We start from the raw sequence: 27,580 nt of genomic DNA on the forward strand, positions 1-27,580 counted from the left end.
TTGTCGTCTACATGTGGAACTAATGGGCTGCTGGTACCTGGTCTTCACAGAGAAAGGCTGGATTTGACCCAATGCCCGATTGGTCCTTCCACTTTGACAATGTTTAGTTATGTAACAGTTTCTCAGAGTACTCTTTAGAAGAGCCATGTTGGAAATTTGACATGAATAGTAATACTTGTATGATATCAAAGTGCTATATCCCTTGCAGTACATTTTAACACAATTCAACACTCTATGCTTAATCCTGTTTCCTGCTCTCTTCCCCTGGCTGCTGTCTCCCACAGAGGCCTCCTCTCCACACGGCCTGTGTTGCTGTCACGAGCAGCTGACTTCACCTGCTGCTGGTGTGCGTATGACCACGAGAGCACGGCGAAGACCCGAGTGAACTGGGAGTGTGTCAGCGCAGGAAGCAACTTTAAAATCAAAAGTTAGGAACGCAATGATTTCAGAATTTCTTGTCTTTTTATTCACATACAGTACCTTCAATTCTGGACAGATTACATTCAAGAATATCAAAAGGAAATGCCAAAAGAGTGAATTCCCCCACAAACCCAAAGAGCACAAAGAAATGCATTGGGACATAAAGTACGTAAACCTCGGTTAAAAATCTGCACGTTAGATATACAAACATTATAGACTACAAAGTACAGCAGGGTAACATATACTCTATAACATGTGCGTAACGTAACATATGACCTCGGGGCCGAGCTATTTACACTTGATCCAAAAATGTAGTTCCTCTCAACGATTTAATCTCATCCTCTTTTCTACATATTAACATGTACAGTACCGTTCTTCAGTGGGGAGGGTTGGAATCATTTCTCCAACATCCCTCGAGTCTCAGACACACACACACACGTCACACTGGTTGTTGTTTGAAAGCACTCTACACTCTACTTCACCATAAATAAGACAATTACAAAAATATACCTCACTTCAAACAGAGCCATCGTGGAATGATAAAAAAAACAAACAGCACAACCTGGAAGATTACAATGGAGGAAACGGTGGGGATGGAGGAGCTGGTTTCCAGGACAGTGTGTGAGAAACAAGCTGGAATTCCAATGAAAGACAGCAGTCTAATGGGAATGTTTGAGGTTGTGACAGGCTGCGGGTGGTGGCTGGGACAGTGATTGTGACGTGGGTAAGTCAGGGTGGAGGAGGTTGATTTCCCGGCATGGGTTCCCTTTGAAGTGGAACCGCTCTCCTCTATGTTGAGGCCGATGTAGGAAGATGTGCTGAGATTAGTAAACCAGTGATACGGAAATGCAGGGGGTTAAAAAGTCCAGGTCCATGTTGGATTAGTAGTGTGTTTACATTCACTGGTATATCCCATCGTACTAAGGCTCACGAGGGTGCAATGTGTGTCAGTGTATGTGTATGTGCTGCTGCTGCTGCTGTTCCTCCAAAGAAGCAGAAGACTAGAAGTGAAGCTATTTTTTCTTGGAGTTGACGCTCTTGCAGACCCAATTCATGCCCTCCTGGAAGTGGATTGAAAGGAAACGGCAGCATCGTGAGAAGAAGAAAACAAAAATGCACGTGAAGATGAATGCAAAGAAGTGAAGTTAAGCTCAGACGCTCACCTGAATCCCCTCACCAGTGAGGGCGGAGCAGGACTGGATCTGCCACATGCGATCCCGGATGGTGTGCAGGTTGAGACCCTCTGCGATCTCGGAGGCCGGGGCGGCTGTCAGCAGGTCCTGCTTGTTTGCAAAGATCAGCACAGGAACGCCGCTCAACTTCTCTTCGTCCAACAACTCGGCCAGCTCCTGCAAAGTGCACACACATCTGCTTATTAGATGATAGATAGAAGGGTAGATGTATACTTTATTCATTCCCAAGGGGAAATCAGCTTCTCACAGCAGCAAGCAAAGTCACATAGAAGACACACAACAATATGAGGAATAAAAAATACATAATATATGTACAACAAAGCAGCAGAGTGTGTTGATTAAGGAAATTTAAACAATAAAGAAAGTACAAAAATGCAAAGTATGTGCAGTGTATATTATTTACAATTACACACACATGCCAGGTAGAATCACTCTTGGAATATGTTATTTGTGCCATTTAGTTCTGAAATCTATCCACAAAACTAAATGTTACCAGACAGTAGAAACATGGAACATACTTTATCCTGTAACATTAATCTCTGACTATTTTTAACTTGGGTTTTACTTTTATCAAGCAATATTATTTTCAGAAGCAGTCCCTATCTGCCACGGTGGCAGCTGACCCTGTGTTTGGCAGGTGGACGGTGCATATTTCATTCCTTGGTGCACACTGACACAAAACAACACATATTGAACGCACCTGACCCGTCTCCTCAAATCTCTTTCTGTCAGCACTGTCAATGACATAAATCTGAAACAAAACAGAAGTTTCCCTTGTTAGCATGTACAAACAGATCAAAACACTAATGTAAATTTTGATAAAAAATAAATAAAACAATGCGTATTTGCTGTGTTTTATGCATCCAACTCCTCTCACCAGCACGTCTGTGTTTTCAAAGTAGTTTCTCCAGTACGGACGGATCTTCCTCTGACCCCCAATGTCCCAAACATTCAGTTTAAAACCCTGAGACTGGACGCTCTTGATGTTGAATCCCTGGACAAAATGCAAAGGTTAGACAGGGGCAGCAGAGGCAATTCCTGGGACCAAGAAAGGGATACACCCCTGTTGAATGATGTCTGTTTGCTCTCATAACAGGTGGTGTGTTGCTTGGACCTTCCCTCAGTACCTGTGTGGGGGTGATGTGACTGATGTCCTCAGACGCAAGCTGTTTGAGCAACGTGGTCTTCCCACCGTTGTCCAAACCCAGCAGCAGTATCCTCACCTCCTGGTCCGGTGTGCTCTTTAGCTTACGCAGGATGGACAGCAATCCCTGGGAGAGAGAAATAAAACAGTGATACTACTTTGCCAGAGGGCCAAGAGACAGGGGGAGAAGAGGACAGTGGGCAAGGAGACAGGGGAAAGGAGACAGAACACAGGGGACAAAGAGATAGGGGAGCACTGTTGTAGCTAACCACCATTGGAGAAATGCATATCTTTAGTCCTACTGGGGCTCATGAAGACGGCCAACTCTCTGCTAACGGAACCAATACGCGAGGACAACAGCGGGTCCTGCGAGCAGGACCTCACGTCAACTTATTTGGTGTCACTGTGCCATTTGGGCTACCTAACTAGTTGTTTCAGCGCAGAGCTAATTAATTCTAGTTAGGTCTAGTTAACGGCACGCAAGCAGAAGCTAGCAGAAGCTACCGTGCTAAGCTAATCTCCCCTGAGAACCGAGCGATGCAGCCGTTTAATGTTTGTTTTCTCCGTTAAATCCCGAACGAGCGCTTCCTAACGCGAATACGTTCACGTTTAGCAAGGCGTTGAACTGGTAAACAGATAACTAATTAGTACGACGGAATATAAACTCACCATCTTGTTGCCTTCTCTCCTGGAGACGCCGCCGAGGGTTACTAAGGGGAGTGACGTCAGACGTACAGTTACGCACAGATCTCGGGCACGAGCCTAAAGATGGACGATGCGCGTAGTCAGCTGACTGCTGAATGTTTCAAATGCAGGCCGAGAATAGTTGCACGTGTTTCGTCTTGTGGACGGTTATTTGCCGTGAAACGTTGACAGACGTTAGTGGTAGTCAGGAAGGAGTCAGAAAGACAATAAAGCGTCACGTTGGGTGACACGCAGGGAGCTGCCCCGGCCTGTGATTGGCGGACGACGTGCCACGTGCGCATGTCTCTACTATCACACACGAGCACATTCGGTTACCTGACAGGTTGCTGCTGTGTGTGGGTGGCGGTCGAGGAGGAATCTCTCGCGAGGGTAATGTTGCGTTAATGTACTTCAGTTTTGATATAAGGTTGCAGCTCTCGAGTCGCTGCTTTCGACTCGTGTTTTGTTAGTTTGTCGCTTTCTGCAGAAGTCAGCTGGTAACTCGAGTAATGAGTTGCATCACTCTGAGCTCACGTTTCAACTCTTTTACAGCAGATTGGTCGCTCGACTTCACAAAAGACTAACTGCACATCGAGTTTATGTCCGTTGCATAAGTGTGATATAACATCGGAGATCAATGTGTTAACTATTAGTGAGAGTCTCCAGCTGTCCTATGCTCCGGCCTGCAAATCCAGTTTTGCAAGACTCTGGTAAACATAATCGTTTTCATGCTCACACTAAACCCTGTATACCTTCAGATGCATGTCGGACTGCAGCTACTTGTAAATCTCCTTGTGCATTTATACATTCCCATAAGAAAAACTATTCAGTCTGTTATTGGGGCTGCAACGAACAATTAGGTTCCATTGTTTATCGATAGCTTATGTCCAACAAACAATCCAGAACATTAAGGTATTGAATTCACTGTTAACTTAATGAAAAGCATAAAATCAATATTATATTTTGTTGTAGCTTTAGTTATTATTCATTTAGTACTTGCTCACAAAATGATGGTAGATGAAAGAACCCAGCAAATATTCACATTTTAAGATCTGAATTTAGTCAATGTTTGTTGTTTGGGATCTAAAGAAATAATTGAAAACTATTAATATTATAGTATATTTATAATATGTAGATTATTTCATCTTCCGTATTGCAATTGATCAACTGATACTTTCAGATTCAGTTTATTAGTATGTGAACTAACTTATCTGTGAAGATATGATTTGTATATTTAGTTCATATTTTCTTGTACAACAATGTTTATATCAGACTATTCTTTATCAATTGTTACTGACTGTAACACAAGCCGCCTTCCATCTGCAGTCTTGCTTCTCTGGGAAATTTCTAACATTTACTAACATTTAATGGATCAATTAATCAGAGGTGAACTGATCATGAAATTAACTTGTTGTTAGTAGAATTTAAAATAAATAGTTGTAAAATATGTTCTATAGCTGTAGGTATCTGTTCGCATTCTATGGATTCCAGTCTTTAATAAATTCTTAATTATATGTTGTGCTATGGAGAGCCACGTTTACATTCTGCAGGTGTTTACTCTACTTTGTAACAAACAGCTGCAGAAACAATCCATTTCCAGCAAGACTGAGCCTGCAAAGAAGTAAACTGATACACTCCTCTCCTCATTTGCCCTTTTATTTGCAAAAGATTAAACCACACATGGCGTGTTTTCTTGTTGTGAGGTTTCACCGAGTACCTCTAGTAAATAACTGCAAAGGTAACGGTGAAGATGCTCAGTGGGATGTTTGGCTTGTTTGCGCTGGAGTCAGCAGGTTCCCTCTAGTTGTGTAAAGGCAGAATGCTGCAGCTGCAAAAACCCAAAATGGCAACCCATGGAAACATTTGCCAGGAGGTGGTCGATGATTTTGAGTGGAAGTTTGACCCTTGGGAATTCGTTTGTTTGTTCAGAGTTGCGTTGGGTTTGAACCCAAGGGCACATGTTGGGAGAGGTTCAAAACCAACATGAGTACTTTGGGGCTGCAACTGAAATGTTCATTATTGTTTGATCTAGCAATTTGTAATATATATTATGGCCCAAAGGGATGTCATCAAAATATTTGTTTTGACCAACTAACCCTCCAATACCAAAATATATTTAATTGACCACATATAAGACGTGTGTCTTCTCTTTCGAGAGGCGGTAACCAGCAAATGTTGAGCATTTTTGCTGAGAAATACCTGAAACGATTAATTTCTTATGAAAAACACACACACACACACACACACACACACACACACACACACACACACACACACACTTACAGAGCATTTTGGGAAAGTGAGTTCAAAGGTAATCTAGTCTGGTAATTATTCCCCTCTTTTTTTCCTGCAGGTTTACACTGCTGAGTGACCTCCTGCAGAGTAAACAGAGGAGGCCATAAACTTAATATTTTCTTTTAATGCATTAAGTTGCGACCACTTTGTCGCAACCAACGATGGCTTCGAGCTCATTCGACATTGATGCGCCACGATGGGACCAGTCGACGTTTACGGGCCGGCTCAAACACTTCTTCAACATCACAGACTGGCGGACGGTGGCCTTACCTGACTCACGCTTGGATGAGGCCAAAGCTTTAGTAGAACACAGCAGGTAAGAAGACGCATGTGCTCTGTCGCACACCGACTGTAATGGCCGATAGTATGTCGATCCACATACACGCTCACATCGTTATATCTTAACGCAGCAGTTTGAACGAAGATGTAATGTAAAACATAATATGTGCTGGGCTGTTGCAATAATTTTAGATGTTAAAGTAAAATCTTCATTCATGCGTATATTTTGACCTGTATCCACTAAGTTTGTCGAGTCAATTTTTATTTGTTATCAAAGCAAAAAACATTGAAATATTAACTGACTTTGTCCTGTCATCCTGTAAATGCGATATATCTGATAGAAGCACGGATATAGCACATAGTATGAGAACTCGCTTTTCCCTTTTGGTAATTGGCTCACACCTCGGGGTCTGCACTTTATCTGCCATCTGCAAGTTCCGACATGAAAAAAAACTCCGCCTCTGCGTGCAGTCGATGGTGTGAAAATGTGCCTCTTTGTCCCTCTGCAGGTCAGGATCCGTCCCTCCCGGCACCACAGAGGAGCAGCTCCACTACGCTAAGAAGCTGTACGACTCGGCCTTCCACCCCGACACCGGGGACCGCATGAACCTCATCGGCCGCATGTCCTTCCAGGTGCCTGGAGGCATGGCCATCACCGGCTTCATGCTGCAGTTCTACAGGTACCGAACGGGAGGAGCTGCGTTTTGAACCACGTCGCCCTCATCTCGCAGGGGAAAAGCGTCTCATAACTCGTCTGTTTTCTAGGACAGTTCCCGCCGTGGTGTTCTGGCAGTGGGTGAATCAGTCCTTCAACGCTCTGGTCAACTACACCAACCGTAACGCTGCCTCCCCCATCACTCCCAAGTATGATTTGACTGCCTGCTTCCATGTGGATGTGGACTATTTTGAATGAACGATAATCCTGCTGTGTTGAGTGTGTGCGTGTCCTGATTTCTTTAGATCTCGTTACTTAATCCTGATGGGGATTTTAACATGTTGGTCTCATTTATAAATAAGTTCATGTTAACGTAAAGGCAACAGCAGCTCAAGGAGAGATTAAATGCACATATTGTCTCAATTATAAGTTTTTCAGTCAGTACAAAGTGTTGTCTACTACCCATGGTTGTAGAAAAAGAGGAAAATGATAAAACCTTCATACAACCACAACAATTATTAGACAAGCACTCACAATGTTTTGTGATTTAAGCCTTTCACACTGATAAAATTGATGGGAAAAATGTGTTTTATTATCATCAGAAAAAGGACAGGGCGTTATCAAGATGACTTTTAAAATATATCACTAGTGCAGCCTGAGAAAACGCTGCTCCTCCTGTACATCAATAAACCTTTCAACTCGCCGCCGTTCGTCGGCGGTAACGCCGCTCTCTTCGGCACCGGATGCCGTGACATTTATGTAACGGACACCGATGCCTGAGTGTTTTGTATTCTATGTGTGAAAAAGGCTTTTGTTGTCGCTCTCAGGCAGATCGGTATCGCCTACTTCACAGCGACCAGCACTGCGTTAGCAACAGCAGTGGGACTCAACCTCTACACAAAGGTACACACACTCACATGCACACACGAATGTCAGTCTTGGAAATGCACTAGTTTTTGCTGAACAATATGCAAATAAAAAATTGTACATTAAGCTGCGAGATCCAGATTTATGCAAAGTGACCACTTTCCACTGACGACTCTCATGTGCATTTATTGTCTTTATAAAGCGGCTTAACAGGATTTAAAGTTTGATTCATGAATTCTTGAATCATCACTGTGGTGCAGCTGCATTTCCACCATTACGATCCATATAAATAAGGTTGTGAGAACATGGTTCTCTTTTGCACAAAGCCTCAGAAATGATTCCTCCTTGTAAGATTGTTGTCATCAAGCGTTCCCTAAACGGCCGAGCGTTTCTGCTTTAACGCCATCTCCTGGCAGCTCCGAACAGGATGACCTCTAGACTAGAGAGCTCTGCTGAATTTAGGTTGAGATGGGAGCGATTTAAAAAAAAAAAAAAAAAAAAAAAAAAAAAAAAAAATTATGAAAGTTGCTAAAATGTTTTCACCTCTAGTCCCAGAGCACAGCCCGACGAGATGCAACAGAGTTAAAACATACGACAATCAGATGAAGTGTCATTATACTCCTCTGATTTTAAATGTTTCAGTTCCATGTGAAGTTAGCTGACGATCATGAAGCTAAATAAACCTGGGCTGTTTTTGTGTCTTTCTCCCGCAGAAAGCTCCTCCTCTCGTGGCTCGCTGGGTCCCCTTTGTTGCGGTGGCTTCTGCCAATTGTGTTAACATTCCTATGATGAGACAACAGTAAGTCCTCAAGTGTTACTGCTCCAAAATAACTGCCAAAAAAAATGCATGTGGACACGTTGTGTTGCGTTGCCTTTCTTGGAGCAGCTATTCGGAGAAGGTCGAAACGCAGTGCTCTGTTGCGCTTCCTGTGTTCGACCCCTAAAAGATCCTGTTTCATGCTGAAGATTTTAGAGCTGTAATCCTGTTTGTGGAGGCCAACTTTTGAAATTAACAACCAAAAACAAAATGTTTGTGTGGGCAGTTTGTTCATCACCAGAATTCATTTTGTCTGCATTTCTTTTTTTTCTTTTTTTTTAAGGGAAATTCTTAATGGCATTTCTGTGACGGATGAAAATGGGAACAAACTGGGCCACTCTACGGTCTGCACTCTGGACTCACTTTAAGGCATTTTTAGGATTTAGTTTATTTAATGTTGTACTGTTCATGAAGTGTCTTGAAGTCTTGTTTGCTCTCCCCCTGCAGAGAGCTGCTGTAAAAGGCATCACTCAGGTGGTCGTCTCTCGGATCACCATGGCTGCACCAGGGATGAGTACGCAAAGAAGCCTCATCAGATAAATATTGAGTTCTTGAAGCTATCCTCTTCCTCTTTTAACCTTCTTCTTCCTCTTCTATCAGTCATCCTCCCCATCATCATGCAGAGAATGGAAAAATACAAGTTCATGCAGGTTAGACCTTCATCACCTTCATCACCGCCTTCCAGACAAAGAAATGTGCGTCCGTCATCAAACTCTTTCTGTCTTTTCACAGAGAATCACGTTTCTCCACGGACCGATTCAAGTGATGATGGTGGGAGCGTTGTAAGTACAGAGGCTCACAACATGTTTTAATGAGCTCAGGAGTGTTTTTTTTATTTGATTGTGGCTAAAAAACTTTCCCCCCTCTTTTTTTGTTTAAAGTTTGGTGTTCATGGTGCCTGCTGCCTGCTCCCTGTTCCCTCAGAGATGGTAACACACTTCTTTCTGCACTTTCACTTGCTGACAAAGCTTAGAGACTATAATAATAGAAACTTTATTGATCTAGATATTTTAGCATCGCATTCCTGTAACGTTGCCAGGCTCGTGATGGACACTTAAATTATCAAAATTGATGCAACAGAAACCGAGATATTGTCTGTTTTTATTCCACACATCCTTCCTCGTCAAGACCTGGTGCCTACATTCCCCACAATGCTGCAGTTTTCTAAATATGTTATAACCGAAAACGCAGGCAGATAATCCTGCTGATAATCGAAAAAAGAGACATATAATAACTTTATTTCCTAATTATTAATAAAATTATTTATTTTTCTTCCACTCTGCTCCCTTCCTTCTTCCTAAAATATCCCTTTTTGTCTGTTTTCATCAGCTCAATGGCCGTGTCCAAGCTGGAGCCCGAGCTGAGAGACTCCATTGTGTCTCAATATGGTGACGCTGTGCAACGTGTCTACTTCAACAAAGGCCTCTGAGGCTGTGAGGGCCGACTATCTGCTCGCCACACAAGATCGAATACACATGTGATTGTGTAATACCTCTTAATTTTCTAATTATGATTAGATCAATCATGTCATTTTTTTTCTTTTAGACTCACTTTCTTTGGTTCAAACTAGGTCTGTTAGCAGATGCAGAAACAAGGGGCACTGTGTTCTCCTGCTGAGAAACCAAATGATCTACTCTCAGGAAAAGCACATTACTTTGTAAGTTTAGAACTCTTGTTAGTTTGTCCTTCATGACTGTTGTTTTTATTGGCTTCTTCTTCTTTTTCTTCTTTTTTTTTTTTTACCGTCATTCTCCTTTCCGTCTGCCAAGCTTCCTTGCACTCTGTGCCTTTTTGTCAAAGCAACAACAACACTGCTGGATTTAATTTTCTTTAAACCAGCTTTTATTTTAAACCAGAAAAATACTTCTATGCAGGAGTCAAAACTCGGTCAGCCAGTGTGGCGTTGAAGTAATGTGATAAAAGTGGAGGATACTGCCCTCTCCTGCCAGAATAAGAGTGGACGTACGACTTGTTTGCATGAATTATCTGAAAGGTCGTGTCGCTGTGTGTAAACTCAGACATCAGTATAAGCTGGAATAAAACCACAGATATTTGCCATGTCGAACCCTGAAGAGTCGTTTCTTTTACGGATCTGTATGTTATAAAATGTACTTAAAAAAAAAAAAATTCAGGCAACATACAAATCTGGATGAAGACGGATTCATCAATGTGTAAACAACATTTTATCCTTGTAGCTGTGATGTAGTTTGAACTATTTGGCTATTTATTGATATGCAGTCAGAGTTTGAGAGGTCAAAAAAGGATCTGATTTAAAAATGTGGATTCATTTATTTTGACTTTTCTATAAAATGTGATTTTACTGTGAAATAATTGACATTTCTTTGCAAAACCAAATGCAAATATTTTTTGGTGGGGCCGTTAACTCATAGTTACATTCTCTTGTGTTCAACAATATGTTGTATCTTTACGTGAAAAATAACATCCAGCTGTCAAAAGATTAAAAGTACAATATCACACCCTGAAATATCGTGCAGTAGAAGTATACATTGGCCTCAAATAAAAATACTCAAGTACTATCATAGATATTCATTTAAAAATGCACAAATATGAGGATTGGTAAAAAAAAAAAAAAAAAAAAAAAAAAAAAAGAATATATTAAACTAATATATTTGGAGACGGACAGCTGATGGAGACATTATTTTTGAAGCGGCAGCTCCGGTTGTTGCAGCCGGAGGAGGCAGCGCCCCCTGCCGGCCCAGCCGGTACCGCCGTGGGGGGGGAGGAGCCGCACTGGGCTGCTTTATAAAACCGCCTTGATCTTGGAAACGAAAACACTCCCTGAAGACAGACAGACAGCTGCGGACACCAGTGAAGACCCCAGACAGGAGCAGCCGAGCACACAGTGAAACCTCACCGTCACACCGGAGCTGAGAGAGCGGCGGTGTTTCACCCGGTTCCTGTCGGTTCAAACAAGAAAAAGAAAAGAAGGAGAGAGAGAGAGAGAGAGAAAAAAAAAGAAAAGCCTGCAACTGGATCTACACCGCAACGCATCTGCGCAGCACACACACACACACACACAGCAGCTGCGAAGAAGAAAAAAACCGTCGCATCAGTGTTTATGAAAATGCCGTTTTCCGTTAACGGCATCCTTTGCACGCTCGCGCTGCTGCTCCTGTGGCGCGCGGAGGAGCTCGCGGAAGCGTGCAGCTGCGCTCCGGTACATCCGCAACAGGCGTTCTGCAACGCCGATGTGGGTGAGTAACGTCACAGCACACCGGGGGACTGTTGTTGTTCTTGTTGTTTTTCTTGTTGTTGTTGTTGTTGTTTATCTGGCCCATGTTGCACCAGGCTCCCTACGCAGATACCGGCAGCTTAGCCCGCCTCTGGCGCGCGCTGAATGGGCTCAAAGAAGCTGCTGGAAACCTCTGGAAAGCCTGAAGGTGGAGGGTCCTCGAGGCCATGGCCCGACAGTTTGCATTGCATCCAGATATATATATACACACACACACACACGCCCATATCCCATCTCCATATTTTGTCATGCTTTGTTGACAACATTACACCTCTAAAATACCTAAGAATATATGTATGTTGTTTAGGTTTAATGGAGACATGTTATGAAGGGACACGCACACATCCCATTGCCATATTTTGTCATGCTATGTTGACAACAATACATCTCTAAAATACGATAATAAATATGTTTAGGTTTCATGGAGACATGTTATGAAGAGACACACATACACACATAAAATACATTTTAACATCACAACAAGGAGTTAAAAATGCACCTGTTATTATAACAATGAACTGATTGGTTACAACCCCCCCTCCCCTCTGATTTTGTTGTGGTATCTCAGTACACTGCCCTAAAACCTACAGTAAAGAGGACGGCGGTGTCTCAGGATGAGGGGGCCCGTCAGTGTAAAACACAGGACGGCGTCTGTGACCATCGCTGTGCATAATGTCTCGGGGTCTGGAGGCAGAAGTGCGGCTTCACCCCTCAGCTGCTCCGGGACGAAGCAGCGGCGCCTGGCTTCTGCAGGGCAACGTGGCACAAGAGAGGGAAAGAGACAAGGAGGGAAAGAGCAGAGAGGAGGACAAGGGATGGAGAATGTGAAGAGATTTTCTTTGGGGGGGGAGGGTTGAATCTTAACCACAGAATATGTCACACCGCGAGCTTTCCTCTTCATTTTTATTTCCATTCCGGCCCTGTTTCTTCCTGCGAGGGGTGGTGCTGGGAGGAATTACAGGAATGCTGCTGGGGTTTTCCCAACTTTGCTCCGGTGTAATGCAGGGACACACATACATACAGTATACACACACAAACACATAACTGTAGGCCGGCTGCCATGGATGGTGGACGCTCACACACACACACTGGCTACAGATGACATCTGGCTGTCAGTTCAGGGTGAGTTTAAGGAGGAAAAAGCAATAAAAGTCACGGTCCAAGTTAAAATATGCACGGTATCCTTGAGAATGAGAAACTCCAAGACCACAGGAGTTTGGCTTCATCTTTTCTTCCTTCTCTTCTCGACTTCCACGCGCACACACATCTGTGTGTTCGCGGACGAGATGTGTATCTGAGAACTTTCCCATTGCAAAATGACATCTCTATTTTCAGGCGTGACTCAATGTCTCGCTGAGCTGGAAGGACTCAGAGACGGTGTGTCTGCAGGAGAGGTGTATTTGTGTTGTGTGCGTGTGCCCATGTTGTCGTTTTAAAGGGTGCATGAGTCAATACGGATTTTGTCAGAGGAGGGAGGATGCACGGTGAAGGCACAATAGTCAATGTCATTGTGCGGTGACGGTTTTCAAAGTGGGCCTGAGGGTTGGACTGTGTGGTTTTTGGCTGACCTGAAAAGCCGTAATCTGCTGGGAGATCAGACGCCGCACAGGCAGGCCTGTAGCTGCAGGAGCAGCCGCCGAGTAAAATGAGCAGAAAATCCGAATACAGTTGGTTGTCCGGTTGCCCAGAATGTGCATGTAGGCCACAACAAAGTGACTTTGTCAAAACGTTGTGAGGTCGGACAATTTGATATTTGTTTTGGTGAATATTGGGACACTCCCACACATGCAGGAACCAGCAGTGTGACTTTGAGTAGCTGTGTGTGTGTGTGTGTCACCTTCTGTTTTTCATGCAAAATGATGCTCTAGGTTAAGACCACAAGCCATTAAAATCTAACCGTGTCATGCACCTACCACACACACACACACACACACACACACGTTCATGCGCAGAGACAAACATCCTCTTTTCATATAAATCTGTTGCCCACAAAGGGGAACTCCTCCGGCAGCCCGGCCCAGTCAGACTGTCCGGAGGCTGGGCGGCGTTGTGGAAGACCAGAGGCACCCTGCTGTCTGCAGGAGTGGACATGCAACAACACGTGCTCACTGACTGTGCACGTGTTGTATTTAGATTGTTTAGAAACTTCTTTTTTTTTACAAGGATCGCTCATACATGGTTCATTAAGTGTTGCCACAGAGATATGATTTGCAGTAAAGTTAATCATGAGAGACAAAAGAGAGAAAAACTGTCAACTTCATGAGAAATTCAAACGACACTGGTTGACATTTCAGCTCATTGTTTTGGTTTTCTTTGCAACATTTTGGTTCACTCTCACAGATCTGAATCTTTGCTCTCCCTCAGGAGTTGGTAGAGACTAAAAACCGAGCTCATTCATCATGTTACCTGGAAGAAAACTATGACTTTAAATGATGAAACAAATAGGCTTTTTTAATGTGTTTTTCTCTGTTTTGAATAATTGAAAATGGAATACTTTTATATTTTGGACTCTTGGTTCGATCAAAACAAGTTTGGTTCCAGGGAGACTGTGACGGGCATTCGTCACCATTTAATTTGTTTTGTCATTTAAAGTAATCCATGAATAAAAAAAACAAAACACTATTGTGGTCCGAGGTCACGAGGGCGTTTCGTCTCTGGTCAAATGGCGGGTTAAACAGAAGGCTCATACGTCTGGAGCTGAACAAACCACATCAAGGACAATTTGGCGGTCACTGGAGTATGAAAAAAGAAATGGATAGTCATGCGGTGGGATTGAAGGAGAAGTGGGAGGGGGGGGTACTTAGGATGTGGTGTGTCTTCATACGGGGTTCACATGGAAAAACATTGCGTAGCGCGGCCGATGCGCATATGAGTCATTAAACGTCGTCGTGGTAGAAATGTGGGTCAGCTGGTGGTTTGTGGAGGGGGCTCCCGGCTCCCGGCTCTGCCGGTTGACTGCCGCCGGTGATCGGACGGCTTCGGCATCAATCTGCAGGGAAGCTCGGCCGCCCGCGGGGCCTCCCGGTGCTCGTGCTGTTTTAGCATCACGCTGGGTAGTCTGCCGCCTCCGCAACACACTGATTAGACTGCACAGGATGATCTGCTCTGGCTTTATTGCAGCGGATGGGAGAGAGAGGGGGCGGGGGGGTGGGGGGGGGGGTAAATACATCTCCAACACCGAGGCAGACCGATAAGCTCCCATAACAGCAATCCATCGTGAACAACAGGGTAGTTTCCTCTCAGTATTGTGTCCTGCTGCTGATTCTTCGCTCATTAGTTTGTGGCTCAGAATGAGGTCGGGAAATGAGAGCGGAAAAACTGAGAGGAATGCAGGAGAGAGAGCCAGCCAGGTATACTGCTGTGTGTGTGTGTGTGTGTGTGTGTGTGTGTGTGTGTGTGTGTGTGTGTGTGGCTGCTGCTGCTGCATTTTGCATAAACATCAGAGTGGAACCAAAATAAGAAGTTTGCTTGTAAGGAGCAAGGATTCATTTCCCTGAAGCCCTCCTTTTTTAAAATGACTTCATAAAGCCAGTTATCACTGCTGATAGCTGGCTCCATTGTGGATTTATTCATCGCAGAATCAACAAATCTCTTCTCAAATCTTTTGTCTCCTCCGTCCCTTTTATTAGCAAACACCCGGGTCATTCATCCGCACTGCGTATGTGTTACTTATTTACAACCTTTGTTACCTGCACGTGCATTCAATGATTTGCTTGTGGCCACTTATTAGTAAGCGAGACAAGCTTAACACAAGACCGTGATTTATTATCACCTTATAAGGTCAAGTAAACAAACAGCTGCCTGTTTAATGAAAAGCAAGCAGAGCCGTTTGGATCAAATAAGTGTTTATAGTTCGGTTAAAGGCGAAGTGGACGCCCAGCAGCCTTAGACCTCAATAGATTATTCAGGCCTTCCTGCAGTGTTTTGTGAAGGAGGTGATGCCCCCCTGACCTTCCATGAAGACCACCTCCACTCACACTGAGCATGATTACACTCTCACGTCAGGATGTTGATGATTTGTTGTTGAGGGAAAGCCTGATATCGCCCCTGGACTCTCACAGGATGCTGCCACGCTTTGATGTAGCTTTGAGACACACATACTAAATGTTTATAGTTCTAGCTTCTCGAATCTGAGGAGTTACTGTTTTTTCTGTTTCATGTCTTTTGTGAGATGAATATTTCTCAGCTGTTTGTGGACAAAAAAAGGAAAAGATCCCACCTTCCACTTCATAGAAGTTTTCACTTTTTGGACATTTTATACACCAAACCAATAGTTGACAAAGTTCCATGTGCAGAAATGCATGCAGAGCAAGAGACGTTATAAACTCTGAGAGCCTTGAACCCCCATATTTGTGTCTGCTCCAAGTCATAAACTGTGTGTGTGTGTGTGTGTGTGTGTGTGTGTGTGTGTGTGTGTGTGTGTGTGCGTGTGTTGTGTGTCTCTTCCTCTCCACTGTTCCTGCTTATTTTATGTTTTCTGTCCCTATTGCTCATATTTTCCATTCTGAATAAAAGCCCTAAGAGCATAGCTGCAGCTTGATGTAGTCAGTTCAGCCATTAAACACACACACACACACACACACACACACACACACACACACACACACACGGTGAGAAACATGACTCTTTCTCTGCATATCAGCTTTCAAGTCATCCTCTCATTCCTCAACTCTGCTCCTTTGCCGGTTTCCTGGTCATGTTTGGAAGCAGGAAGCTTGGAGCTGGAGGCCAAATCAGTTTATGGGTCTGGCCCTCATGCAGTTTTGGACCTAATGGGGACCCTTAGTTGGGTTTTCATTGACGGGCTGCTGTTGACCTTGATGTGGTATTTTGTGCACGTGAGAGTTTAGGAGGACTGCCCGTTGGTTAGCCCGAGATGTGGTAAATGATCTTCAGTGGACATTTTCAGATAACTTGCTGCTTTTCTCTGTTTTACATCATTGTAAACTGAATTAATTTTGTTATCGGACAAAATGAGACATGTTACATTGTGTGAAATTGTGATTTTCGATATTTTATAGACGAAGCAATCGATTTGTTTAGAAAACACACATTAGATTAATCATGGAAATACATATTGTGTGTCAAAGTGAATGATTACAAACAAAAATGAGTCGATAATAACACACTTCCGTGAAAGGTGTTGGACAGCAGACAGCCTTTGAGGGTTTTACTGGAGTTGTGAAACTCTGAACTCAGTGAAACATTATTGGGCAACACATTCAGTGATGATTACAAATCGTAAAGCGATGAAATTACGTAAACAAAAGGTGTTGCAAAAGGAAACCAAAGCTGTCAAATATGAGGAAGAAACATCAGTGACAAATAAACATTAGGCACTCAGGAAGTATGGCACATTAATTAATCTTATAAACATACATATAATACACAACAATTATCCAAACACTTAGAATCTTGAGTTAGCAAGAGCATTAGCTCTAGATAGTTAATATTGTAGCTAGCTTGGTCAGCAGTAAGCTGAAAATAGCTAAATGAATTCTCCCAATCACAGAAAAGCTGTAATATAAGTGTGCCACAAATGATACATACATAACAATGCATCTGCAATGAGCTCACAGGATTCAGACTTGGTCCTCAACATGAGGACGCTTTGTTCACATGTCGGGTCGCTCACAGCAACGGACTTTCTGCATCCTTTTTATTGGATCTTTTCTTTTTGGCCCCTTCTTTCTTTTTACGGTGGGGTCCTGTAACGCCGTGTAATCTGACCCCGTGTCCCGCTGTTTCCCCCAACAGTGATACGAGCGAAGGTGGTAGGGGAGAGAGAGGTGGATTCTGGGAACGACGTCTACGGGAACCCCATCAAGAGGATCCAGTATGAGATCAAACAGATCAAGGTAAGGACACACTAGATGGCTCCCAGTATTTTGATGCTCGGGCTACGGCGCCTTCATTGTGACCTTTGACCCGTTTCCAGATGTTCAAGGGTCCTAACCGGGACATCGAGGCTATCTTCACGGCTCCTGTGTCCGCTGTCTGTGGCGTTACCCTGGATGTCAACGGCAAGAAGGAGTACTTGATCTCAGGTGTGTTTCACTTATCTGTTATGCAGTTAGTATGCTAAGCTAAGCTAACGTTCTCCTGGTCGTAGCTCCATCATCAGCGTACAATGAGTGGCTTCAATCTTATGTTTAATTCCAAGAAAGAAGGCAAAGAATCTGAATCAGCTTTATTGGCCATGTGTGTTTATACACACATGGAATTTAATCTCTTCGTACTTATATACATGCACGAGATAAACATAAAAAAGACAATTAAAGACAAGAGTAGTTGGAAAGTGTATTTTCCAACTACTGTCCTTTTAAGCGTACATGTGTTTAATGACTTTTAGTTAATCACTCTAGTGCATATTTTTATAATAATTATTTAGGTAACATTTATTAATGTGCTACAATCTTTTATTTATTTGTATATATAGTATTGACAGTCAAAATTAACTAATTTCTATATATGACTTTGGTCTCTAGAGAATTTTAATGGGTAACTAAGATTCAACCTACAAATAGATGGTGAAAGAATAAAAGGACAGACGGGAAAACAACAGGAAACAGACACATAATCAGAAATCGACCTCCAGGTGTAAACAGTCGGGCAGACAAACAGGAGATTGGATGAAGACTAACAGGCCATTTTGTGTGCAGGAGTAACTGTTTATGTTATTATAGGTAATGATATGCTGCTGACTAAACCCTGTGGAGACAGGGAGTGACCTCGTCTGTCGCGCTACAGCTCGAGCTCCAGAGAGTTGCGACTGTCCGTATTTTATATCTCGATGCTCAAGGTGATAATGACGACGGGGAAATGAAAATAAAATATTTCCCTCGACAAGACAACAGTCTAAAGGGAGCGTCTTCCCATTAGCTGGATGTGTTGCGACTTCGTGGCTGTCCGTGACCTTGCACTGGAGGAACAGTTCGCAGCTGAAAAAATAGATATATCCCCTCGTCTGCTCCCTGGAGAGTAAATATTGGACTTACCTTTTATCAGGTGGACACAAGCTCCTGCGCTGCTTGGTGTATAAATAGGCAACTGTTTGCTGACAAGTTAGTCCCTTAATAATAATAATAATGTGCCAGTGTTTCATGCAGAGAGTTAGATGAGAAGATTGATGCCATTCTCATGTCTGTTTCGCTGTGACGCCACAGCCAGGAGGTGTTAGCATCCATTAAAAAATCTTTTAAAAATAGTTATTTAATACATATTCTATAAAATATAAGTGTAAGTCAATAATCTGACTTGTATATCTTCTATATTAAATCAGACACTGGCACAGCGCTGTGTATTACTTTTTATTTTTCAACCAAAAATGCTTTGCACAGGTCAAGTGGTTCTCGGCTGAAAAATTATTTCTCAGAGATACGTCACTGAAAAAACATCGAGTACCACTTCGCTAATTAACACTTTATATCTGGTTAATTTAAAACAATAAAACGTGTTCACTTAAGAGCTTTGAGCGTACAAGTAGGTTGATTTTGTTTCATTTGAATGGCGTCAAGCTGGCTGTTGTCCCCCCCCCCCGACCTTCCGTCTTTATGCTAAGCTACGATGACTAGCTGCCAGCTGAAGCCTTATATTGAACAAACAGAAATGATAGTGGTATAAATCTTCATATGCAGCTCTCCACAAGAGAGTGAATAAGCACATTTGCCTTCCTTTTGTGTTGAGAACGCTATAATCTGGCTGGTATTGTGACTGAAAGCAGCCGAATGAGACGCACAGGATCATGATGTCATGCCTGCTCCGGTTTCCCCCCTGGCAGACAGAGATGTGCCCGCAAACACTCGGCCCTAATTACAGAGTTGTAAGAGGAGGAACTGCTGAAGCCAGCGTTTCCTCTCTCTCGACTGCAGGACTTGAGCAGTGGGAAAGTGGGACAGTTAACTTTCTGCAGACCGGGGCATCTTTTAAATCAATTCATGCCTCCTCCAGTTGGAAGGGTTAACAGCTGGAAGCGTTCCAGTGAAACATGAGTCAGTCTTGTCTGTAAAGGACGTGCTGTAGAGACTCTCTTCGACATGTTGATAGCTGCTGTGCAGACAGATAGCGGCGAAGTCTGGAGGTCACGGCCTCGGCAGATCTGCAAAGTCAAGTTGAAATATCTTTCTGTTTTGACTGGTGCCACTCATGTGTGAACCAGACAAAAGTCTGTCTTGATTCCTGCAGACATAACAGATTATATCCGTTTTACCTGTGAACATGTTGCCTAACGCTCATAGCTTTTGTCCAATAAGTGTATTTAGGGGAGGCATTAATGTTGATGCATATGATTGCGTTATGTTTTTTTATTTTTATTTCTGCCATTGTGAGGCTTTCATCACTCTCTCTCTCTCTCTCTCTCTCTCTCTTGTTCTCTTACAGGCAAGTCCGAGGCCGCCGGGAGCATGCATGTGACCCTGTGTGATTACATCATGCCCTGGGACTCCTTGAGCAACACCCAGAAGAAGGGCCTGAGCCAGCGCTACGAGATGGGCTGCGAATGCAAGGTAAAGACACTGGAGGACTGTTTGTGTATGTTGAACTCCCAGATATCACTGCCAGCAAGAGAGGGAATAAGTCTATTTCTTAAAATGTTTTCATGAGACACTGTTCTCTTCTTTGAAATGAAAAAAAGTGTCCTCCAGACATCTTTTTCTTCGGTTTATAATCCTCAAGATTTCCTTTGGTCACTGGCTGTTTAATACCACATAAAACACTCAGTAATACGACAGTAGAGCAACTGTTGTATCTTTTGTGAGTGCAGACGTGAACATAAAACGTGCTAAAAGTGATTTATTTTGGCCGAATGATTGCTGTCAGCGTTGTGACACATATTAAGTATTCTCCTCTGGCTGCTTCACAATAAAAGCAGGTTGTCCACACGCTATAGAGAGATTGTCCTGTGTGTCTCTGCAGATCGTGCGCTGTCCCTCTTTGCCCTGTGAGATCTCGGCTCCGGAGGAGTGTCTGTGGACGGACCTGATGATCGAGAAGCAGGTGCACGGACGCCAGGCCAACCACTACGCCTGCGTCAAGAGAGCGGACGGCTCCTGCTCCTGGTACCGCGGCATCGCATCGCCCAAGAAGGAGTTCCTGGATGCCGACGACCCTTAGTCACATGGCTGACCTGACTGCCCACTGCACAGCCTGGCTGGGAAATAAATGTAAACGACTCCATTGAAATTATAGATGACATCAGGTCAAAGGGATTTTTGATAAATATATATATATATATATAAAAAAAGGTAAAGTTAATGTGACTGAAGTTACCTGCTGGTCTGAAAACAACCTTCAGCCTCTCTTTTGTAGTTGTTGTTCGTTAGTTTGCTTGACTTTCCTTCAAGCGGCTCAGAGGTTGTTCTCAGACACGGCAACAAGTGAAGCAGCATCATGAGACATAGACTGGTCAAGTGATGATGTCACTTCCTCCTGAGGCTGGCGTCAGGAGGACATACAAAATTCTCGGGGAGACAGAGCACTTCTCGCCCTGCAAAGCGCTTTAACCGCTCTGCTCTTCACCAATCAATCAATCAATCAATCAATCAATCCCCGATCTACTGACGATCATTCGGTACCCATCGTGTTTCTACTTTCATTACCTCATTCTCCATTTTATTCCAAAGCCAAACTCCAAGTTGCCTTTTTTTTTTTAAACGATTGTCTCTCTATCTCTCTCTTTCTTTCTCTCTCTCTCTCTCTCTCTCTCTCTCTCTCTCTCTCTCTCTCTCTCTCTCTCTCTCTCTCTCTCTCCGAACACTATTAGTTACCGCCCCTCTCGTCTTCTCTGCTGGGAGCTGTTTGGCCACCGGTGACGTCGGACGCCCACGACACGCTTAACTTGTTTTCTTTAAAAAGAAGATGAGTCATCTCGCATGGCTGATCTTCTCCGGTTTCATTTGGTGGAAAATCTTTTCTCGTGTTGATTTTTAACTGAAGCCTGTGACCGTCGCAGGCCTCACTGGACCAGTCTATGCCGCGTAAACACCAGCGCTCTAAATTCAAACCTGCTCATGAGGTAAAACCTCCTCGTCGCCCTCCACAGTCCAATCAGAAATATCTCAAATTCAACTTCCTCATCTTGTCTTCATCCCTCTCTATTGTTGACCCCACTATGTAGCTGTACAGTACCTATGCATATACTTTTGTTGTTACTTGATGATTATTATTTACTGCATTAGAACTAGATTTGCACTTTTTAAGGGATGAGTTCCAGTAAAGACAAGAGCCTGAACACTCTGATGTGACAGTTATTATAGTTCGCCGAGACCGACAGATCCCCCTCAGGTGCAGATTTCTCCTATTTTGAGTGCTTTTGGTGATCCATATTCACAGACTTATTCTTGCTATCTTGTCATAAAAGATAAAATAGTACTCGCAATGGAAGAAAAACAACAAAAAAAAAGTGGCGTGTGAGAAGTTCGGATATAAGGGATCTTTTTACAGATTTTATGTGTGAAAGAGAAACAAAAAAGAGCTTTGTTGGATGTTATTTCAGTGTCTTTGTATTATCTGTTGATTGTAAATGCCAACAGCAGTTTCATGATTTGCCAGCATATTCTCGCAGACGGTTCATTTAATGAGTAATAAGGTCTTTACATGCTTAATGTTAGCTTTGACTGCTCCTTCCAGTTATTAATGAAAGCTTTACCGATGTCATAGAACGCAAGTTACTCAATCCAAGTTTACAGTGCTGTTTTATACACCTCAAGCTACATTAACAAAAAAATATATATATGATGGAGTATTAGAGGCATAATTTAAAAGTAAACCTTCCATTTTCCATTACTTTTTTTTCTTTTTTTTCAGTGTTATAATTATACCTGTCATGATTTTTATGTGTTTTCGCTGTCTTTGTCTACGATGTCTTTAGCTGTAGTGTCGAGGTGAGAAAGTCCTCTTGCGCTGGAGTAACGTGAGAGTGAGAGAGAGTAATCCTTTTTGGACAGGTGTAGAGAAATGAGAAATGGGTACCTTGTGTGAATAGAGGACTGTGCATGTGTTTGATGCTTTATGTAAGTCCGGGCGAAGGACAAAAATATTCAGTATTATCAAATAAAAACCACACGTTTGAAAGAATAATTGCCGCCTGTGTGAGTCTTATTGGGTGTTTGCTGATACGGTTTCGGATGAGTGATGCCGGCTGGAGGCCCAAAGTGTTGAAAAAGAAAGAAAATGAAGTTGCACATGGTAGAAGTTAGCTTTCTAAGCCAACATCTCCTATGTGCACTCAATTTCTATAACCTGTGTCATGAAAAGGGAAATTAGCAAGCTAAGCAGCTTGCTAATTAGCTTGCTACCACACACTCTTGTCACAGCGTACGAATGCACATCGCTAGTATCGCCAATTGAGTGACAACCTTGTCAATCTTATTTTACCATTGAGCGGTTGACTCTGGACTCAGTAAACTAGCTAGCTAGCTAGCCACAAAGCTACCAGCAAGTAGCTACCCTCCCAACCAGTACTAGCCACAGTAGGTCGAGACTCGATGGAACCAAAAAATACAGCTGCTGTGTTTAATTATGTTCACCATCTTTGTTTAGCTTGTCAGCATTATTTGCTAATTAGCAGTAAACACAATACAGCTGAAGCTAAGAGGTAATATTGTCGGTTCTGCAGGCCAGAAACCAAAGTATTGATGTTAATGGCACTAGAGGAAAGATTAAAGATTACCAATGTTATTACTTCTCGAGGGGATCATAAACGTCTTAACCAAATTTTCATCCAATAGTTAAACATGACCTTCAATAAACTATTTTATTGCGGAAAGAATTAATATGAAATAACATTTCACAATAATCTTTGTTTAAAATTATTATTATATGAATTCATGTTTTAAGTGTGGGTATTTACACAATTATGTAATTAATAGTTCTTATTTATTGACTTTGAAGCCGGTGAACCAGTAGAATATCTTTTATACGTCTTCACACTGAATTCCAAATTTAACCTCCAAACATTTGAAAGGTTGGTATGTAAAGCAGTCAAACTTGGCCTTCATTTGGCGTCTGTTGATTTCCCACTGAGGTCGTCTGTGTGTGAGGGATGTACTTTAGAGTGGAGAGAGGCTGTGCTGGGAGAATGGCAGTCGAATACTCTTCAAGAGATGTGGTAATTGACTCAACTAGGAAAATATGTGAGAAATGTGCAGGCAGAGCCCAGACCGGGCGTTTTTGTCATCTCTGTTCATTCTCTCCTCAATAATGTCAAACAGGATTGTAATAATCATCCGGTATCAGAAGGGATTTCACTTTTTCCTCCTCATTGTGTCAAAGGGAGGGTGTGAATTAAATTATAGGTGTATTTAGGGGAAGTGGATTGATGCAAGGTGTGTATGACTGCCTGCTGTCACTTCTCTTAAAGCAACACTTTGCACTTCTCCCTTTGTGTTTTAATTCCAGCTGTGACCATTGAGGTCTAGAAGTTGGTTAATTGTTGCTGCAACCTCTGAGTTGCAACCCTGTTTACCAAAGAAGAGGGAGCGGAAAGGCGGGAAGACACACAGAAGAAATACTTGTTAGACTAGAACATCAAGTCCAAACATCTAGTTTGGACTCGATGTTCGAGTCCGCACACAAATAAATGTGAGCAAATTATGTATGAATCAAAGACAGACTAAAACCGTTGCTACATATTGTTGATTTGAGGGAAAAGTTTGCTTTAATCATTGTTTTATCTGATGTGTTGTGAGTGTTATACATCGTAGTGGTTGTCTTGAAACCATCAAACGATGGTTTGGAAGATGTTTGAAGGAGGATGATCATTTTTTAATTATCAGAAGAACTCAATGACTTCACACTCCACCAATAAACCAGGAGGCAGATTGCAGATACGGATTTATCTGATGAAATACAATAAATTATGTATAGCAAAGCTGCAGTTACCTGGTGTTAAAAATTCCACAGAAACATTGTCCTTTGCAGTTGTGATGCCACCCGGTGGCCACTGGACGACACAGCAGCCTCTTCATGCTCCACTGAAGACCTCAGCAAGTTCCCACCACTGCACACATACAGACTGACAAATATTAAGCTTGAGAAGAGCACAAAATAAAAAATGTCTAATGTGAAATTATATTATTTTTCAAAACTTTATTACTATTGCATCTGCATCAGATGCAATAGTAATACTACTAATAATGAAACATGCATTTTAACTAAGGTGAGTGGAAGATGCACCCCCCACAAACCTTTTAGATTTTATCTATTTGAATCCCTGAAAAACGTAGATATGTTGGCAGCATTTGGCGCTAATCTGCTCCCTTGAACTTGATAAAATTCATATCATGGTCAGCATTCTTTACATATTTATTATTTTTTTTTTACTTTGTCTTTTAACTCTGAATTTGTCTCATCCAGACTTTGTGGCAGACGTCTTCCCCCGTTTTGTAATTTAGCAAAGTTTGCGTCTGAAACTACTTTGGCTTTTGTGGTTTTGAGTGAATGTTAAAAACTGTTAGATGGATGGAGCGTTGAGCTCAAAGCTGCCAGCACGAAGATGGGATTGATTTTCTCTCTGTTTTGGTTTATTGTTAATATTATATTTATTTGAATATGTTGTCATATTTAGGTTATTCAGTTTGCTAAGTGAGTATAGTTTACTATGCCAACATATTGAACCTACTGGAGGCATAAACTAGATCTGTGAGGTTGATTTAGTTTTTTTGGAGAAATTTTTCTTTAATATTAAGTACAATAGCCTCCATTAAATGATAATATGTATGTTTAATATAGAGAGAAAGAGTGAATATAGCTTAAACTCATAACAGGCATTGCATTATTAAATATCTCAGTCTGCAGTTTGAGAAAATATTTCCGAAAGGTTATCTATTGTATAGAAACGAGCCCCAATGAGCCTTCAAACGAGCAAGACGAAGGTTTCTTATACGAGGAACAGGAAAGATGGTGATTGCACTTTCTGCTTCTCTTACATGCTGGGCTTTTTTTGTGGTTGTCATGGCAACCACATCCATTTAAGTGATAAGAGCGGTTCTGAGAGAGGTCGTGAAAATAAGAGAATTGTGGGTATTATGTTTCATTTTTACTTTTCCATCAAGGAGACATGTTGAAGTACTGCAGGTTTTGAATCTTGTGATTATGTTTTAGACTTTTTCTGACTCACACTGCATGTTTCATATGTGTATTCTGACAAAATAAATCACCCAACATGGAATAAAATATATCATCTATGTATAGAAAGATCCATATGTACACAATTTTTAAGTATTGCTGTCCAATGAAGTGCTGTTGAAACAGACCATCGCACTCTTTTTCGGATTATTTTGAATATCTTATTTCATATGCAAATCACACAATACTGGGACTGCTTACATCGCACCACGTACTCTACACACCGACTAAAAATAAAGTTTAAACCTAAAAACACTGAATTGTGAGTCTTGTAAAGCCACAAAATGCTGTTAAAGTTGAATAGAGGAGATATTCCTGGTTATCAGGAGTGTGAGGTCAACAGAAAGAGGTCAGCTCTACAGAGAAAGGAGAAGAAATTAGATAATCAAAGACTCAAATAGATTTAATGAGTGGAAGAAATAAATGGAGTGATGCCGATAGGAAATGTAGTGCAAGTGAAAGTAAAGAGGAAACTAAGTATTTTGTGCAGAATTAAACTTTAACAGCATCCTTTAAGGGCAATTATATCATAACTCAAACCTCATAGCGCTGGTCCTTAATGGCAGATATGAAAATGTATATTTATAGGTCTAAAGTAGCAGTGCCAACATTTGATGGTATTTTTCACACTGTTATAAGACCCTGTGTTTCTTCTACTACCAATGTTACAAGATGGCTTTTAATATATCATAATGCTGTAATCACAGCTACATTTTGTATTGGTTAAACTCAATTAGCTAAATGATTAATAAAGTTCATAAGGTGATATTTCTGCCTCTAGAATAAAGGCCATTAAGTGCTACTGCCTCGACCTTTGTCACCCTTTCTTATCTTATTACTACTATACAGTTACTTCTGCTATATATACATTTCTTGTGCTACTTTATTGTGCATAGAGTAACATTTTAGAGGTACATAATATACTTTGCACTATAGCAATCGATACGAGATCATTTGTAGGTTGTTTTAATACCAACTAAATATCAGTTCATAGATTCATAGATTTAAATCTGTAAAAGAATAATAATGACAATGCTGTTTACGTGTAAATGTTTCAGGAATCATAACAGTTTATAATTTATTCAGGAACATTATGTTCTAAATATTCTTTTTTGTTATTTATTTTAATTTATAAAATCATAACAAGCAGATAAAAAATATAAATCAAACATGTCAGAAATAAACACAACGTCAAAATGCCTTTGAATGTGGGACTCTTACATATTTTCACTGTCAGTTAATTCAAATAAAGGGTATTACTATATCTTCCACTACTGAAATGCAACATACGCTGTGTGTGTCTATGTGTGTATGTGTGTTTGCTCAACTCAGACCAAACTGGCCTGTGCCCCGAAGTGTGTGTGTGTGGGTGTGAAACAGCAGGATAGTGTGCATGTGTACATTTGTCACCACTTCCAAGAATAAATTAACAACTGTTCAAAGTGACACCGCAGTGGGTGGGTGTCTGAATATGGTGTGTGTAATATAGACACCCACTGTGTGTATCCATGCCCTTTTTAAGTGAGGAATGTATAGACTATTATAACATGCATTTTGATGGGAATAGCTTTTTGTGTGTGTATATTGGAAGTGTGGAGAGTGCGAGGCTGGATTCAGGAGTAAGGTCAAGTGTGTGAACAAGAGGGAGGAGGGCGGATAAAGAGAGAGAGAGAGGGTAGTGTGTGTTTTTTTTTCTTTTCTCAGTCTGTCAGAGTCTGGTGGCAGCAGTCGGGAGGGAAAACGCTAAACGGCTTCTGATTGAGGCCAGAGCCTTTTAGTCAAGTGTGATGTCGACTTAGGAGGGGAGCGAAGCCCAGAGATGGTGAGAGGGAACCGCTAGCACCGAGAA

At 42.0% G+C, this 27,580-nt stretch overlaps 3 protein-coding genes across 4 annotated transcripts; 2 read left to right on the top strand and 1 right to left on the bottom strand.

The window, feature by feature from the left end:
* Window positions 1-443: 443 nt before the first annotated feature.
* Window positions 444-3,544, bottom strand: arl3b (ADP ribosylation factor like GTPase 3b). Its single transcript, XM_068583030.1, has 6 exons — window positions 3,427-3,544; window positions 2,741-2,884; window positions 2,491-2,607; window positions 2,314-2,364; window positions 1,584-1,769; window positions 444-1,481 (listed from the first exon to the last, which is right to left on the bottom strand). Exons 1-6 carry the CDS (start codon window positions 3,427-3,429, stop codon window positions 1,434-1,436), a joined length of 549 nt encoding a protein of 182 aa, XP_068439131.1. The 5' UTR covers window positions 3,430-3,544; the 3' UTR covers window positions 444-1,433.
* On the top strand, window positions 3,521-10,394 carry sfxn2 (sideroflexin 2). Its single transcript, XM_068583029.1, has 12 exons — window positions 3,521-3,831; window positions 5,795-6,052; window positions 6,525-6,695; window positions 6,781-6,879; window positions 7,498-7,573; window positions 8,251-8,336; window positions 8,638-8,698; window positions 8,802-8,868; window positions 8,955-9,004; window positions 9,087-9,136; window positions 9,236-9,283; window positions 9,684-10,394. Exons 2-12 carry the CDS (start codon window positions 5,898-5,900, stop codon window positions 9,781-9,783), a joined length of 963 nt encoding a protein of 320 aa, XP_068439130.1. The 5' UTR covers window positions 3,521-3,831; window positions 5,795-5,897; the 3' UTR covers window positions 9,784-10,394.
* Window positions 10,395-11,109: 715 nt separating this feature from the next.
* Window positions 11,110-22,683, top strand: timp2a (TIMP metallopeptidase inhibitor 2a). Of its 2 annotated transcripts, XR_011077843.1 has the most exons (6): window positions 11,111-11,569; window positions 17,365-17,465; window positions 17,546-17,654; window positions 19,987-20,111; window positions 20,521-20,768; window positions 21,368-22,683. XR_011077843.1 is itself a non-coding variant. In XM_068583180.1 (5 exons), exons 1-5 carry the CDS (start codon window positions 11,434-11,436, stop codon window positions 20,716-20,718), a joined length of 669 nt encoding a protein of 222 aa, XP_068439281.1. In that variant the 5' UTR covers window positions 11,110-11,433; the 3' UTR covers window positions 20,719-21,352. The 2 variants fall into 2 exon arrangements, 1 of the variants encoding a protein (XP_068439281.1); XM_068583180.1 differs by lacking the exon at window positions 21,368-22,683 and having other exon boundaries at window positions 11,110-11,569; window positions 20,521-21,352.
* The last annotated feature ends 4,897 nt before the right edge of the window (window positions 22,684-27,580 follow it).

This window comes from Clinocottus analis, unplaced genomic scaffold, assembly GCF_023055335.1.
Source record: "Clinocottus analis isolate CAN_PGR_092001 unplaced genomic scaffold, fCliAna1.0.p SCAF_19, whole genome shotgun sequence".
Classification (NCBI taxonomy): Eukaryota; Metazoa; Chordata; class Actinopteri; order Perciformes; family Cottidae; genus Clinocottus; species Clinocottus analis.